General features: G+C 36.9%; 1 protein-coding gene across 2 annotated transcripts in view; it reads right to left on the bottom strand.

Moving 5' to 3' along the window:
- POLE2 (DNA polymerase epsilon 2, accessory subunit) overlaps positions 1-18,216 on the bottom strand; it is a 33,918-nt gene that overhangs the window by 263 nt on the left and 15,439 nt on the right. For both annotated transcript variants that reach the window (XM_037047186.1, XM_037047187.1), the window contains 12 exons: positions 16,348-16,431; positions 15,694-15,750; positions 15,494-15,542; positions 14,804-14,876; positions 12,002-12,174; positions 9,024-9,113; positions 8,803-8,857; positions 8,162-8,221; positions 7,997-8,074; positions 6,127-6,235; positions 5,119-5,295; positions 3,290-3,357 (listed from right to left, as the gene is read on the bottom strand). In XM_037047186.1, coding sequence (XP_036903081.1) covers positions 3,290-3,357; positions 5,119-5,295; positions 6,127-6,235; positions 7,997-8,074; positions 8,162-8,221; positions 8,803-8,857; positions 9,024-9,113; positions 12,002-12,174; positions 14,804-14,876; positions 15,494-15,542; positions 15,694-15,750; positions 16,348-16,431 — 1,073 coding nt within the window. The remainder of the gene's footprint in view (positions 1-3,289; positions 3,358-5,118; positions 5,296-6,126; positions 6,236-7,996; positions 8,075-8,161; positions 8,222-8,802; positions 8,858-9,023; positions 9,114-12,001; positions 12,175-14,803; positions 14,877-15,493; positions 15,543-15,693; positions 15,751-16,347; positions 16,432-18,216) is intronic.

Raw genomic sequence — 18,216 nt, 5'->3', positions numbered from 1 at the left:
TCCAGTCTCACACTATTTCTGCTCCCTAGAAACAACTATATATCCTTATAAAGCACATCCTTATAAAGATCGTCTAGTCATATGTATTAATGTGTTTTTATAGCATATACCCCCACACAAGTGGTAGAATACTATGAATACTATTCTATACCTTTTTTCAATCCATTAATAAATACATTATGTTTATAATTTAACTAATCACTTTCATGCTTTAAAATCTAAATAAACTAGACAACTCCTGATAAGCGTATACATTTAAATAGATATACATTTAAACCATTTGTTTTGCTAGTATAAAAACTACGGTAAAAACAGTTGCACCTATTTTTATTCATAAGTTGGAGTATACCTGTAGGATAAATTCCCAGACATAAAATTGCTGGTATATGCAGGTTAGGTCTTAAGAAATCTTTTGAAATTTCCCTCCATAATTTCTTACCATTTTTTATTCTGTCCAACTAACTCTACAATATGATTTCACAAATATTCCAACAAAAGATTTCTTCTTAGGAGAAACTAAGTAGCAGGAAGACAAAATTATTATACTATATCTTGAAAATTTTTCATTCTCCCCAAAATAGACATGCATCAACTTGTTTGACCCAGCACTGAGAAGATTCCTCATATTACCAATACTAATTATAGTTTGGAAATTATGGCAAGGTTTTCAGTATCAGAGTCCGCAGAAGATAAAGGAACCAACTATTTCAACTCCACAAATTGCAAACCAAGTACTACTTTGCTAGAAACTGTTAAGAGGGACAGGACTTCTAACACAGTGTTTAGAACAATCAGAGGAATCTGTATAAAGTGCTTAGAACACAAAACAATTCTGCATGGCAACCAGGGAACATTACAAGAAATGAAACTGAAGTGTCTTGTGCTGTCATAATAAATCAGTTAATTTCCTACTGGGGGTTATTTGCTTCTATCCCAACTCATTAACAGACAAAATGATTTACAGAGATAAATGTTAAAAAAGGTAAAAGTAAATAAGGAAACTCAGGTAAGGCGAAAATACAGGTCAGAAAAGGAGATGAAAGTACAGCTGCACCCAACTTTCATGCTTGCAATTACTCTGCGGCTTCAGAGGTGGGCTGCACATTGGGCTGTGCTTCCCAGCAGCTAAAGGGAAGGGAATCGGTGAGAAGGTTTACAGGCTCCCTAAGATAAATCCAAACAGCTTCTTGGGACAGACAGATTTCTCTTGATCTGGGACCTGTTTAAAGATCTCAGTACTGGTTTTCATAGCAGGATAAGTTTTAAACCAAATCTCAGTTCAGTAAGTCAGTGAGAAGGTGGACAAATATGTTCCAGGTAGACAGCCCTCAGAGATTACTTAATTCTGGGGTCACAAAGTCAAATGCCCTGAGAGGCATCTATATCTTGACAACAAGAACTGGTGAGACTGCAGTAGATGGCTTGCTTCCCTTACCTAAAGGCATTCAAATCATTTTTTAAATCATTGATTTGAAAAAAAGAGAGAGAGACCAATTTGTTGTTCCACGCATTTATGCATTCATTGGTTGATTTCTTGTATGTGCCCTGACTGGAACTGAACCCACAACCTAGGCATATTGGGACAACACATTAACCAATTAGGCTACCCAGCCAGGACCCAAATCAATTCTTATTTTATTTTATTTTTTTGGATTCAAAGTGGGCTAGGTAAAGTTAAACACATGTAAGGCTGATGGGTTAAAGACCTTTATGAATCTCCTCATATAACCTTTATGAGGTTATATTCCAAAAACTAAGCAATGTCTGGAATATATTAAGAATCAAACAGCCCATGCCAGATGACTCAGTTGATTGGAGCATCATCTCATGCACCAAAAGGTTGCATTTTCAATCTCTGGTCAGGACACATACCTGGGTTGTGGGTTCTGTCACTGGTTGGGGTGCATATGGGAGGCAACCAATCAATGTATCTCTCTCACATTGATGTTTCTTGCTCTCTCCCTTCTTCTCTCTCTAAAATCAATAAATGTATCTTTGGGTGTGGATTAAAAAAGAAAAAAAAGAATCACCCTGGCTGGTGTGGCTCAGTGGACTGAGTGCCAGCCTGCAAACGAAAGGGTTGCTGGTTCAATTCCCAGTCAGGGCACATGCCTTGGTTGCAGGCCAGGTCCCAAGTAGGGGGTGCTCAAGAGGCAAACACACATTAATGCTTCTCTCTCTCCCCTTCCCTTCCCCTCTCTAAAAATAAATAAATTAAATCTTAAAAAAAACCCACCAGAATCAAATATATGCCAAATAATCAAAGTAATAAAATCAAGTAATAAAATAGACTATCTCATAAAGTGAATGGACTTCAATACCCCCTGAATATTAAGCAGCAAGAATAATGCATAATTGTTTTTTCAACAAATATATACAAGAAACTGCTCATCCTGGGTTCAGGGTTAGGAAGCAGAGGTATTATTCTTTTGAATTATACACTTTTAGGCATTGTTTGAAAATTTTATCATGTGATTGTGTTGGTTTTTATTTTAATTAATTTAATTACCCCCCCCCCAAAGGAAAAAAAAGACAATTGGGCTGTGTCCAAGTGTGAGGTATTCTCTAAAACGAAAATTGAGAGCAGTTATCTGGTGATTCATTCTTAACAGGTAGTGGAAGTTTTTAAAAATATCTTTGATTAACTGATATTGCATGTTAGGATGCCTGAATCCAAGGAACATAGTGTCAAAATGCATATTTATGGGCTGTAGAACTACAGAGCAAGCTATTTGCTAAATCTGGGGTGGGATCCTGAAACTTAACATTTTTAACAAGGACCTTAGAGGATTCTGATGCAGGTGATCTATAGATTACCCTTTGAAACCCAAAACTCACTTGGTGATTATTCTCTTATCTCCTCCATGACTTTCCCCCAACTCCAACACCTCCCCATCACCACACTTGCACCCAGCTCCTTCCATCTTCTTTGCTGCCAATTTAAAGCAGATTACCTAGGCTTTGAAACTCAAGTATGTGGAGGGCAGGGCTAACCTCTCAGAATACAAAAACCATTAGACGTAAGCCTGTGAGAGAACTAGCCCACCTCCAGAGCTGGTCTGAGATTTCCCTCAGAAAACAGTGCTTGATCTATTTCATCACAAACATGTCATCAAGTACATACAATTCTATGTCACACAGCATGACCACAGTAACTTCAGCCTAGAACACTGGCAATGGGTCACTGCAAACATGTTTTAAAACCTCAACACACCTACAGAACATATGATCTTTAGCAATGTAGTACCATGAAACAGTTTCTTCTACCCATTTCTGTGGACACACTTACCTATCTTCTACTGTCTTATTGGAAGGATAATAAACTTTGAATGAAAATCCACTTCTTGGAAAAGAGCCCTTTGGGGAGAAAAATGCCTGTAAATAAACTCAACTTTTACAGAAGAATTCATATTTTTAAAATCAAATTTCTTGGTCATGACTTTAAAAATAAAGTTATAAGATGTGACTATAAAGTGATGAGATTTTTGCTTGAAACATCCTTTCAGAGAGGTGTTACTGTATCTCATTTGATGTAAAAGTCTTTCAAACTGGCTAGACCAGTGCAAGCAGATGTGATTAGAAATGTAAGTAGGAGTGGCTCTACTTAGTATAAGAGCTAAGCAGTACTGTGCAATGCTAAAGATGCATAGAAGATACAGACACGTTTAAGAAACCTCTTCTGCCCCTCTCTGCAGTGAAAATCTGGGTTTGATGACCCTCCAATGTGCCCTCAAAGCCACTGAACACACACGACTGTGTTCACTACTAAACTTACACGACTGTGTCCACTACTAAACTCTAGAGCAGAGACTCTGTCCCTTCAGTCTGCATGTCCCCAGCACTAACACAATGCCTCCTTCATTGCAGGCATTCATTTATGTAAATAAGTATCAAGAAGGGATGAAGCAATGTAAAAGGCAAGTTTGGGGTCCAAAAGGTATAAATAAGGTAAAAAGATGTAATAATGGTGTAGGAAATGGTTTACTCACCTACAAGATGAAAAGTGGAAAAATCAGAAATAAGATGTTTTCAAAAAACGGAATTAACTATGAGAATACCCAAACTGTTCAGTTTAAATACGGATACAGCCTCACTGTGAAAGAATATTGGAATATGAATAGAGTCTACAAAAATGAGGTCACAAATTTCAAACAATAAAATCAAATCAGTTGACTATGCTCATCCTTAGAGTAGTTCTCAACCAAGGACAATTTTGTCCCCGAGGGCACATCTGTCAACTATCCTCAGACATTCTTGATTGTTACAACTGGGGGCTGCTACTCTCATCCAGTGGGTGGAAGCCAGGGATTCTGCTAAATGTCTTACAATGCACAGCACAATGCTCCACAACAAAGCCTGGGTCCAAAATGTCAATAGTTCTGTGGGTGAGAAACCCTGTATTAGAAGAAGCTGGACACAATACATGTGTGTTTGAAGAAGCAGTAACCGATAGTTAGTCAGGATGTTTCTAGAAATGACCTAGATGAAACAAAAAAGTACTAAGGTCTGAAACTCCCAAGAACTAAGGAAGCACAGAGTATAAAACCTCTGGTGAAGACACCTTGACGTCGACAACCATGTTCTTGCAGTGTTCCTTCCCTGACTTTAAAAAGTCAATCATACTTCTGTAGAAATTCAGAAGCAACTTCAAGATTCTGAAGCAATTTCGAAGTTCTGGATAAAAATGAGCTTTAAAATGTGTCCCATTAAGAATTTCTACATCTACTAGGTTTAGATTTTGGGGGACCAGGGCAATTTCTAAAAATCAAAAGCCTTCTCAAAGGACAAGTAGCATTAATATGTTTAAAGAGAATGGACACGGGTCTTCAAGCTTTTCCCAGAAGGAGTCCCAAGGCAAGTTACTTTGAAGGGGAAAAATGTTCATGCAGATTTATAAGCTTTGGTTTATTTATTTATTTTTTTAAAGAAAAAGTCACATTACTTTATAGTCACATGCCATACTAAAAGTTTAAGAACTTTTTGTATATATCAGATTAATTCGGTGTTCCATTAATAGTATTTTTACTTCAACAGTAATTTTATTAAATGCGTATTTTAAATTTAAAGAAATAACACTCGTGACAAACTCTGACTATATAATGTTAACTGCATTCTTACTGGATTTATGCAGAGACATTCGGTATTGGTCAAAGTGAAAGGATCATATTTGTCCGCGATGATAAGTAGATCAGGCACAGGATACACTCTCAAAGCGAAATCGTAAGCCCAGTACACTGGGCAGACATAGAGGGGTAGAGGAGTCAGGTGTCCTTGGGATAAGATAGTCTTTACAAACTAAAAAGAATGATACAAAACAAACTTCAGTTCATTTGTAAAAGTTAAACCAGCTAACAAATCATTTCAAGTTAAAAATTAATTACCAAAAGGAATTAGAAAATATGAGAAACAATTAGGACAACTTTGAATCACAGAGCTTTGGGAAACAGATATGAAATGAGATTAACTATGCTGTAGTTTAGGAAAAATTGACGAGTTTTCATTTAACACCATATTCTGTAAAAGCTACTTCCCCAATATCTATATTGGGGCAACTATACTCACAGCTGTATAGTAAATTCACACAAATTCTGTTCATCTAAAAATACTTCCGTAGCTTGAGTAATGCCAAGAATAGATATTTAACCTATATAAGCTTTAAATATTATAAAATAAATATAGAAAATGCTCTGCATGATCTATGTTCATACTTCTGAAAAGGGGGTACATGTAACCAGGTACTGGTAATTACATATCTTGGAACCTTGAGGCTACAAGGTAAACACTACACATCTTCCTGATGTAGACATATCACAAGAAATATTTAATAAACATGAATATTTTATTAAAACAAATATATTTTAAAATATAACATAAGATTTATGAGTTTAAAAGCTTAACAAGAAGCTTCAATGAAATTTCCTGCTTGTTCTGGGTTTTCCTCCACACATTAGGGGATATTTCAGTGAGAGATGAGAAACACATAGTAACAAATATTGACTTACTGACAAAAGTATGTTCAAGTTCTTTTGAACCATAATATACATAAGAGAGGAAATAACCAAGTAGCTTAAAATTTTATATAATGCAACATGTAAGACAGTTTTATAAAGAAAACTCTGAACTTACATGACTTGGAATATCCAAATTACTAGTAGGAAAACGGACACAGTTTCTGCACATTTTATTCACTAAGTCTTCCCGAAAGACAATAATTTCTTGTGTACAATACTGAATTCTGAAATGCAAACAATAGTTGAATTTGACTTCATCAGAAAAATTAGGTAATTTAAAAGGCAAAATATTTTATAATACAAAACCATTCCCACTTTCCATTGTTTACCACAGCAAAAATTCAACCAGAATTTTCCATTCATTCACTAGAGAGTAATTCATTGAGCTCTTCGTATGTGTTCCACACTCTAGGAATGAGCAATCAAAACAAAAAGATCCCAGCCCTCATGACGTTTACATTCTAATGAGAGAAGGGTGGTCAGAGAAAATAAACAATAAACATGGTAATTATATAGTATGTTGGAAGATGATGATTACGAGTATGAGAAAAATAAAAAGGTTAACTAGGATCATCTGTGGGAAGAGAAGGTCTGGAAGGCTGGAGTATGAAAGCGAATGATCAGAACAGGTAGGGCTCATGATGAAGTTTGATTTGAGGACAGACTTGGAGGAGGTGAGAGAGGCAGAGAGAGGAAGAACACTGCAGGCAGAGGGAACAGGTAGAGCAGAGGCTCTAAGATGGAGCATGCCTGGCACATCTGAGGAACAGAAAAGAAAAAGCTGTAGTAGTGACTGGACTCAATGAGGAGGAAAAGGAGGAGCAGAGAGCAGAGAGGACATGAAAGGCATATCATGCAGGGCTCTGACTTCCATGGCAAGGATACCGGATGTTAATGAATGACATGAGGGGGGTTCCATCTTTCAGGATCAGTAAGGGGCCTTACATTTCAAAGGATCACTCTGACACAGTATTAGGAATAGACTACAGAAGGGCAGCTGTAGAAGCTAGAGAGCAACCAAGCGACTGTGACAGTAACCCAGGCTAGAAGGTGATAGAGGGTCACAGACACAGAGGTAGCCAGATTCTACATATATTCTGAAGTCTTCCTTAAAAGTCTTGAAGGACTTCCTGAAAAACTGCATGTGAAAGAAACCCCAAAGTTTGGGGCCTGAGTGACTAAAAGGATAAGGATCCTATGAACTCTGATGAAGAAGGCTACAGAACAGGGTGGGGGCTGACAGGGGAGGAGGAAGACCAGAGGTTCAGTCTGGAGTTGTCTACTAGACACCCAACGGAAAATGGTGAATAGGCAACTGGCTATGTGAGGCTAAAGTCTGGGAGAAGGTTCAAGCTGGATACATAAATGTGGGAGCTGTCAAACATAGTGGTATTGAAAGCCATGGGGCCGGATAAGGTCATAGCAGGAATGGTGTGGGCATAAACAAGAAGCAAGGGCGGGGGGGGGGGGTATACCCTCAGAAGAGCCTATGATCACATTAAGCAGCACATAGAGTAAATGTGTAATCCTTTCATTCTGCCGGTCACTTTTCTTAAAGGATGTGTAATCATATCTATTTTATTTTTAAATTTTTTAATGTATTGATTTTAGAGAGAAGAAGGAGGGAAGGTGGGGGAGAGAGAGAGGTAGAGACCTGGATTTATTGTTCCACTTAGTTATGTATAACTAAGTTGATTCTTGCATGTGCCCTGACCAGAGATCGAACCCAGAACCTTGGTGCATGGGGGTTATGCCCTAACCAACTGCGCTACCTGGCCCCGCTCGAAAATATCTACTTTAAAATCTTTATTAGTCAAGCTTCTAAATTCATTATTAGTGAATTACTTAAGTATAAAGTATTTTCAAAGTTTTGAAAAAGCTGAAATAAAGATAAATTTTATATTTATCTCCTAACAGTAAAAATTCAGAGACAAATTTTAGGAATTAATTTTTAAATGAAAGAAACACAAAATTATAACATTTACCTGCAAGGATTAGTAGTAAAAACCGAAAATGGCACTCTTTTTTTGAATTCATTAGTAATGCTCTCAGCAAGTGGAGGCCTATAAAAACAATTTATGTGATACAGTGTATATTTTTAAATTTGATGAAATTTTCTTTATTGGCATAAAAACCTGAATAAAACTCACCTTGGTAAGATGGAACCAAATCCAGGATCCTCTGGACCAGGTACAAACACAAAACGACTACTGTAGCAAAATTCAATATAAATCATATTTTAAAAATCCTGTAATTCTATTCAATTTTCTAAAAACAACTTATTGCCTTTAGGTAATAAATTTTAAGAGATTTTTAAAATTTCATGCATTTTAATAAATGAACTACTAAAAGTGTCTAGACCGCCACTGTCCAGCAGACCTTTGGCAATGATGGGGATGTTCTGTATCTGCGCTGTTCAATTACTGAGTGCTTGACCTGTGGCTAGTGCAACTAAATTTTACATTTTACTTAACTTCAAATTTAGAAAGACATATGTGGCCAGTGACTATCCTGAAGAATGCCGCTCTAGACTTAGAGTAAAATTACCAAAAAATTCTAAATATGTCTGAAACTGTCATTCATCCTTTTAAAACTTCTCACTCTCAGTATCTAATGCAGTGTTACATACATTATCATGAGGTGAGGAAATTTTTCTCTCTTAGCTGTACTAATTTCTTCAACATTTTCTTCTATTCCTTTCTTAATAATCACTGATATCAAACTTGAGATTCATTTTTTGTTTTTTTAAACAAAATTGTTTAAATAAAAATATAGCAGTAGAAATCATTACCTTTCGTGAATACTGGGATATTCACATATTATGTCAGCCAAAGCTTTTAGGGAGTCTAAAATTTTAAAGGGATATTAAATTTAATTTGCAAATAATGCCTATAAAATCAAATTATATTTCATTAGTTACAACCTTACATCTTTTGAATAAAATTAAAAGGTAGATTACTGCTTATTAGTTTATGCAAATGTTGAAACACTTATTCAATAGACTCTTAATACCTTTCAAAGCTTGAACTTGATTTTTTCCATATGGTGCAGATGAAAAATTGCCACAGAGAATAAAGCAGGTTGGAGGGGCTGGTGAATAACCTAAAAATATGAGAATAAACATGATCGTTCCTGGACTTCCAGTCAAGATGGAGGGGTAGGTAGACATGCACAACCACTAAAAGATTTACAACTAACCTCAAAACAAAAAACACCCAGAACTGCCAGAAAATCAAAATGTATACAAGTCCAACAACCAAGGATTTAAAGAAGTCACATTCACTCAGATGTGTAGGAAGGGCAGAGACAGGGAGCTGGGTGATGAGGAGGCAGTGCTGTGTGGACAGGCACAAAGATGCATGGAGAGTTGACAGTGGTGGATTGGTGAGGTCCCACAATTACATGTGGTGGGTAAAAATCGAGAGGGATACCCTGAGGAGTAAAAGATCCATGCCCCAGGGTCAGACAGCACAGCTCAGAGTTCCAGCACTGGGAAGACAAAACCTCACAACTTCTAGCTATAAAAATCAGTGGGGGTTGGGGTGGCAGAAGAAATTCCCAGTTTCTCAGGAGTGTCCAGGGCCCGCACGGTCCTAGAAAGTACACAAACCCACCCACTCTGCAAGTCATCACCAGGGCAGCAGCTAGAAGGGCATCAGTTTCATGCAGGAAGTGGGTGAAGTGACTGGAAACAGGCCAAGTGCCCAACAAACTTTCAGAGGCCAGACAGCAGCATTGTCCCCTCCTGACCTCTCCCACTGACAAAGGACCACACAGCACTGAAGGGGGTTACCCTACCCTGGTAGGGTAACCTAATGCTCTGCCTAATGCTGAGAATACCTAATGCTCTGCCCCTTACAACTTAACAGGTGCGCTAAGACAGGGAGTCAAAGCACCTCTACCAACTACATAGAAACAAACACAGGGAGGCTGCCAATACAAGGAGACAAAGAAACACGGCCTGAATGAAAGAACAGAATGAAATCCCAGAAACAGAATTAAGTGAAACAGCCCTGGCTGGTGTAGCTCAGTGGATTGAGCTCAGGCTGCAAACCAAAGATTCACCAGTTTGATTCCCAGTCAGGGCATGCCTGGGTTGCGCATGCTGGCCAGATCCCCAGTGGGGCCACATAAGAGGCAACCACACATGGATGTTTCTCTCTCTCTCTTCCTCCCTCCCTTCGTCTCTCTCTGAAAAATGTAAATAAATAAAAAATGAAAAAAAAAGAACTAAGTGAAACAGAGATAGTCAACTCATCAGCTGCAGAGTTCAAAACACTGGTGATCAGGATGCTTTCAGAGAAACCATTGAGTACTGCAAAAACAAGGAAAGAAAAGAGGCTACACTAAATGAAATAAAGAAAAATCTACAGGGAACCAACAGTGGAGGAAAGGAAGCCAGGATTCAAATCAATGATTTGGAACACAAGGAAGAAATAAACTTTCAACCAGAACAGAATGAAGAAACAAGAATTCTCAAAAAAAAAAAAAAATTGAGGAGAGTATAAGAAGACTCTGGGACATCTCCAAAAATGCCAACATCTGAATCACAAAGATACTAAAAGAGGAAGAGCAAGAAATTTTATTTGAAAACATAATGAAAGAAACTTCCCTAATTTGGTGAAGGAAATAGACTTACAAGTCCAGGAAGCACAGAGTCCCAAACAAGTTGGACCCAAAGAGGCCCACACCTGGACAGATCGCAATTAAAATGCCAAAGGCTAAAGATAAAGAGAGAATCTTAAAAACAGCAAGAGAAAAGCAGAGTTACCTACAAAGGATTTCCCATAAGACTGTCAGCTGATTTCTCAAAAGAAACTTTGCAGGCTAGAAGAGACAGGTAACAAGTATTCAAAATGCTGAAAACCAAGGACCTACATCCAAGATTACTTTATCCAGTACAGCTATCATTTAGAATGGAAGGGCAGATAAAGTGCTTGCCAGATAAGGTCAAGTTAAAGGAATTCATCATCACCAAGCCATTACTATATGAAATGTTAAAGGGACTTATTTAAGAAAAAAGATGAAAAATATGAACAGTAAAATGACAACAAACTCGCAACTATCAACAACTGAATCTAAAAAACAGAAACAAATACTAAGCTAACATCTAGAACAGGAACAGAATCACAGAAATGGAGATCACATGGAGGGTTATCAGCAGGGAGCGGGTGGGGGGAGAAGGGGGAAGAGGTACAGGGAATAAGAAGCATAAATGGTAGATACAAAATAGACAGGGGGAGGTTAAGAATAGCATAGGAAAAGGAGAAGCCAAAGAACTTATATGTATGACTCATGGACACGAACTAAGGAGCAGGGGAATGCTGGTGGGAGGGGGGTGCAGGGCAGTGGGCAATAAAGGGAGAGGAAAAAATGGGACAACTGTAATAGCATAATTAATAAAATATACTTTTTAAAAAATTGCCTTTTAAAGTTGCCAATATAAAAAGTAAAAATAACGCCTTGTTTTAATTTGCATTTTTTGAGTTTATGATTGACCATCTTCTCATATGCTTGATCATTATAAATATATTTTCTTAAGTAAACTTCTTTTTCTTAACCAGGAAAAAAATTTTTAAAAAAAGTAATAATAATAATAATAGGTGCATTTGGCACTTATGTATGTGCCCAGCCCTGCATTGTGTTGATTATGCCTCAAAGCATCCCTAGAAGCTCAGAAAGATTAAGTAATCTGCCCCGGGTACTAGGCAGTAACTTAAACCCAGCTCTGTCAAACTCCACAGCCCAAGCTCTTACCCACTCTTACACTAATTTTGTATACCATGAATACACACACACATACACAGTTATTTTTCAAATGTAAAAATGTAAGTCTTAAAGATGAACTCATTTAAAGTATCTCAGTGCTGGATCAATATTTGTTAGAAAAATAGATTACTGTTTAAAAAAAACACATTTTTAAAAGAATTTAGTTTTAAAACATGACCTCTCACAATAGTTCAAAAGGAACTTTATCAAATGAAACCTACCAGAGAACATGGTGTGAAGTTTCTCCAGCACCTCTGCTCGGTCCAACCAAACATCAGATATAAACACAAACATGGCATCCTCATTCCCATCTTCTAGTTGTTTAAGTTTTGCAGACGTCTTCACAGATGTATTAGAAGGCCCTCCAAAAAAATTTATATTCCCATAGTATGCCCTGAGTAATTAAAACATAAGAATTACCTTCTATATTCTGTTGTAAATAGTTTTATAACTTTACAAATTAACTTTCTATCTCATGAGATTTTTTTCCTCCATCAATGTATATAGTACCATGAAAATGTATTATTTGTAGCAAACTTTACTTAAATGTTCTAAAATGAGAAAAGGAGCAATACAGAGTAGTAAATAAGATTCTTAATACGCTGTATCTGTGCCTTTTAAAACTGACAAAAGCAAATACTAAAATAAATCATAATTTCCCACGTAGCTGAAAGAGAAATGGGTACTCAGTTTGAATAATATCCAATTAAAGTTCTCAAAAAGGGTGCTAACCATTTGACCAAACAATTCCACTTCTAAAAACTTGTTCTAAGGAATCAAGGAATTCTACAAAGGCTAACTTATACCCTAGAATTGTGAAAATTGTGAAAATATGGAGGTGTGTTAGGACTAGCTCTTAGGGCTCAGGGCTTGGTACATTGGGAGCACTTGGACATGGCAGCTGTTATTGTTGCCACCAAATGTATTTGGCATTTTCAAAGGTGTGCTCTTCCAGTAATAATCTTGCAGTTACAGAGGAATGCAGTAAGTCGATACCATTGTATGGTGACTTCACGTAAATATATACCCAAGCATAAACCAGAGTATCACAGAAAAAAGTACCTATTAAACTGATTCTTCATAATTAAAGCCCAGAAGAGCCCTGCTAACATCTGCTGTCCACGGTCCATGGGACATAAGGTGCAAATACAGGCCTGACAGTACCCTTTTTCCTAAGTTGTCAAATCTGAAAAGAAATAAATATTCTAGAGATTCTAATACCACCTTGGACTCAAAAAACACAAGTCACATGCCCTGTACCAGTGAAAGTCTAATGAAGATAGATAGCAGTGAAGTTCTGGCAAATCTGTATTCCAAAAAATTATACAACAAAATGTCCAATAGTGGGAAGGCATTAGGTTAGTGTACATCCCTTTGGGATGGGACCATGTTGTAGGCTTAAGTGTACTTATTTGTATCCTTAAAACAGTATTTTTACACATAAAAATGACTTAATAAAATATCTGTTGTTGAATCCACTAACTACCACTGGAATACAGCCCTTTGAATTTTATTTGGAAGTTAGTTTAGAGAAAAATAATTTACAATTCTAACAGGAATAAAACGACTATTTTATTTTAATGTACTTTATGACACCTCATACCAGTCTTTGGTTTACTAAACACACACAAAACAGTTCAATATAGAGAAAATGGCGTAATTTAAATTGAACATTATTTGGGACATTATAACGACAATCTCTTTGCTAAATTGAAACAAATGGTAATACTCTTTGCCAGCTTCCTCAACTATACCTCTCATTCCCAAGTAGTAATTTTGAATCTAAAACACTAAGAGAACAATTCTGATTGAAATATATTTCAAAGAAGACCTACCATGTAGTAAAAAGCCACAAACTAGCATTGAAAACATTCACTTAAAAGTGAGCTGGCTTGATGAGGGCTTGTGTTCTCCTTGGTGTGACCAGCACTGTCCCCAAATTACTTCAGAGGAGGAGGAGCTGCACCATAAAGGCTGCCCTGCCTGTGACCCCCAGGCAGGAAACCTGGCCTCTGCATCTGAACTGATACAGGTACGCAGAACTAACATCCTAATCCTTACATGTGTTGAAATCTTTGCCTTCACAATAGAATCTCAAGTTAGAAAGCAACTTTAATTTCTCAGAGGAGCAAACTCAAATGCATACAGGCTTCAGGAAGGAAACACAGATCCCGAAGCAGCTGCCAACTGGGGCTGACTAGATATGAGCTGGGGTGCACACGCAACCTGCCCCAAATGGGTGGTCACTGCAGTAGGGCTGTGGCCAGGTGAGAATTCAGGCACCATGCCCCCAGATCAATGGCTTGAGAGAACTCAGAAATACAGACTTTTAGGAGAAATCTCCTATTTCTAAATGTTGGAACTAACTAAAAATGTGTTTTAACACCTCAAAGGAGAAGGAAGGAAGGGAGGGAAGGAGGAAGGGGGAGGAAGGAGAGAGGGAGAGAGAAAGAGAGAGAGAGAGAGAGAGAGAGAGAATCTGTAGACTAAATTCAAAGTGATCGCCTACCAGCTACCACTTTTATAAAACCATTCAGTCTCTGCTCAGTTAGTTCAAGTGACAGGAACTCACTCCTCTCAGAGAAGGCCCTCTTGGAAACTTCTAATACTATGATACTTTCATTCATATTAAAGAGCTACAGAATCTGCCTCTTTTAACTTTCACTCATTAGTTGAATACAAAAATAAGAACTTTATATTAACATGGCAATTAATTTCTCCTAAGTCTTTTCCTAGCTCTTATCTCATTGACCCTACAGCCAAGTAATACAAGTCAATTGAAATTCTTTCCCAGTTAAAGATAAAAGTACAGAGATGCTTTTGCAACTAATTGGGGTCAATCCAGTAGTTTTCAGTTACATATAATACCTGGTCTCCTAACTCCAATTTTCCATTGCTCTTTGCATTCTGCCACAAAGTCTAAGGCCTTGTAATAACTGAGACATGTTATTATATACTACCTTACATTCATTACTGCCAGTACTACAAAATTCCTGCAGGGTTTAAGTCAAACATATCTGTACCTAGTAGTACTAGAGGGTTCAGTGGGCGGAAATCCAAAGGCATTGACATGAAACACTTGATCTTCAAACCAACCTGAAAAAACATAAGTAAAAAAGTCACTTTCGTTTGTTCAATTCTTGTTTGAAAGGACAAAAGTATAAAACGCACAGCAGTGATGCCAGGCTATCATCTCATCCCCCGTCAGCTGACTACAGAAGTTGCCATTCCCACTGAGCTAAAGAACAACTTTAGATCCAGAGACAATCTCAGTTCTATTTTTTAAAAAAGTTAAAAAACATGAAATAGAAATAGATTCAGAAACTTTTCATTTTATTCACAACACATGTGTCAGTAAAGAGATAAGGTACACAGATTAGGAAATGTTTCATTTTATGACCCTATGTAAAATCTGTTTTCAACTTTATTGAGATATAATTCACATACCATACAATCCACCTTTAAAAGAATATAATTCAGCGGTTTTTAAATATATAACAAGTTGTACAAAAATCATCACTGATTTCAGAATATTTTCATCAACCCAAAAAGAAACCTGTGCCAATTAGCAGTCTGAGAGTTATTTAAAGTTGTTGAAAGTATGCGCCCATAATGAATGCTCTCCCAATTATACCATATTAACATATTTTAACCAATGCAGAAATGGTTTTACTGGAGAATGATGAGGACAGGAAGAAAGTATACTGACTTACCTTCTGCTAAGACAAAGCATGACTCTGTATATAAACCACTGTGAAACTGGTATACACAGTTGAGGAAAATAACTTCCTGTGTCTCTAAATTCTGACACCTCCACCACATGAAAGTTACATTAGAAAACCAAACAGCTGAACTTGAGAATGACATATAATCAATTTCCGTAATTCACAGATTAAAAAAAAGTAAAGGATATAGCTTTACTAAGATCCAGTTGTACTGTTCCCGTCGGATCCTCCAGAAAAAATTTTCCCTAAAAACAAAATAAAAGACATATCTACACTATTATGTAAAAATGAATACTATGTTTAAATAATTAAAGCACTGATGATTTTGACAAAACAGTAAGGTAGAAAGTAACAGTGTACCTCAAAACTCAACAAAAAGCCTAGTCCAGGCTTTTCCATTTATTAGCCTGGTCACTTCAGACTAATCACTTAATTGAGATTCCTAGGTACCTAAAGAATGACCACTGAAGATCAAGAGGTGGCAAGAAATACACTTCCTGGCTGCAATAAGAGCCTTCACCTAAGAGAGTCAACAGTGTCTCCGAGGGACCCGGATGTGGTCTGAAGCTTTGCTGTCTCAGAAACTCAGTATGCTCAGTTCAACCAGAGGTCAATAGGGGACTAATTTCAGATTATTGTAATCTGGTGGCCGTTGTAAGACACCCCTTCCTGATGTCTAGCAGGAAAGTAAACACAGATGGAAATGTTACTTGATAATTGAGGTAAGAACTTCCAGTTAGGTCTAGGCTCCTCTATTCTCTGTAGAAAAGCTATATGTAACTGACATGTCATCAATCTGAAGGGTGCACATAAAAATTTGATGCTTATTAAGTTTAACTTACCTCTTTTAACTGTGTTATCATTCCAAGAACAATTACATCTCCAACTTTCGTTGTACTGCCCAATAGGGTTTCTATTGTTTTAAGCTAAAATAAAACAAAATAAATCCTTAAAGATTAAAAATATATATTCTGGCCCTGGCCAGGTAGCTCAGTTGGTTAGAGCATCATCTTGATACACTAAAGTTGTGGGTTCAATCCTTGCTCAGGGCACATACAAGAATCCACCAATGAATGTAACAATAAGTAGAAAAACAAATCTTTGTTTCTCTTTCTCTCTCTCAAGATATAAGAATTAAATATATATATATATTCTTTTAAGAAACTAATCTTTTTATAAATAACTTTGAGTGTACTTTCCAATATTTATACCTACTTCATAGTAGAAAATCAAATAAAACTTAGAAAATATAATTTCACCTTCAAAAAGCTAAACAGAATTGCTGGATGAATGGGTATATAAAATAATAACTGTTAAATTTCATATTGGAGTTCCTCTTTAAAAACATGAACCTGGCCCTGGCTGGTGTGGATCAGTAGATTGAGCGCCTGCCTGCAAACAGAGGGTCACAGGTTCGATTCCCTGCCAGGGCACATGCCTGGGTTGTGGGCCAGGTCCCCAGTGGGGGACATGCAAGAAGCAACCACAAATTGATGCTTCTCTCCATCTCTTTCTCTCCCTCCCGTCCCCTCTCTAGAAATAAATCAATAAATAAACTTTAAAAAATAAAGAAAAAATAAAAATAAAAACATGAACCTAAAACAACACAGGAGTTTAATATACATTTAAAATAGCTTTTTTTTTACAAAATGAAATACTTAAAGATAAATATGAAAAAATATATATACTAGATCTGTATCCTAAAAACTGGGTTAGGTAAAGATTTCTTAAAAACAATGCCAAAAATATTATCCCATAAAAAAAAACTGTTACTTGGACTTCAACAAATTAAGAACTTGGGTTCTTCAAAAAGACAATTAAGGGAATAAAAACACAATTTAAAGAATGAAAAATATTGAAATTCACATAAAAGTAATCAAGCAAGCAAGCAAGCAATCAAGCAACACAGGAGTACAAAATTACAGGTAAGGATTTCCAAGGATACCATTTTTGCAGCCCATAAAGGAAGATCACCATATAGGTATTATAAGTACCAGTTCAGTAGGGAAGGTACCATCAGGGATACAAAGTTAAACAGCTTGGAAAGACTGAAAAGAATAGAATAATTAAGTCATAAAGTTACTTTGGCAAAGAGGAGAAGAGAAATATTGCTCCTGTACCATGGGTATTTGAGTTGCCATTGGAAACCTTGTGGGTGTGTGTATATGAGAAAAATAAGTAATATCAGTTTCCAAAATATACTATATTTTTTTCGTAGTAAAACTTAAAAGCAGAAACTGTCAAATACTATTAAGTATCTTGTCCTTATGGTGTCATCAAACATTAATTTGGGCATTACCTGGTATTATTATTTTAGAATCTATCAGATAACTCATCCTCATAATTTCTGATCTAACTTGGTGGGGAATTTGAACCTTAGAAGAGACTGGGCCTCTTTAGAACCTATTTGGAACCTTGCAGAAATGGTGGGGCCCAGACACTAGTAGCTGAGGACGATCCCCCAGTGGGTTGTGTGCTGGAGAAGGGAATAGAGCCACAGGTGGACTGACAGTGATTAGGTGTGTTGCTGGAACGAAAGGTATGAGAGTATAAAAGTAGAAGGCACACACATGAAAGAAATTATCCCTCTCACCTCTGTTCCTTGGGTCCCCAAAGCCCTGTGGCCTGTCTGGGCTCTCTGATTCATTCGATGAATATTGTTTCTTTAGTACCCATATAAAGTTATCACTCCAACTGATATAGTCCATTGT

The sequence above is a fragment of the Sturnira hondurensis genome, unplaced genomic scaffold (assembly GCF_014824575.4).
Source record: "Sturnira hondurensis isolate 20B ecotype Veracruz unplaced genomic scaffold, ASM1482457v3 Scaffold0005329, whole genome shotgun sequence".
Classification (NCBI taxonomy): Eukaryota; Metazoa; Chordata; class Mammalia; order Chiroptera; family Phyllostomidae; genus Sturnira; species Sturnira hondurensis.
The sequence above is the reverse complement of the archived record's forward strand: the minus strand, read 5'-3'. Positions and strand labels throughout refer to the sequence as shown.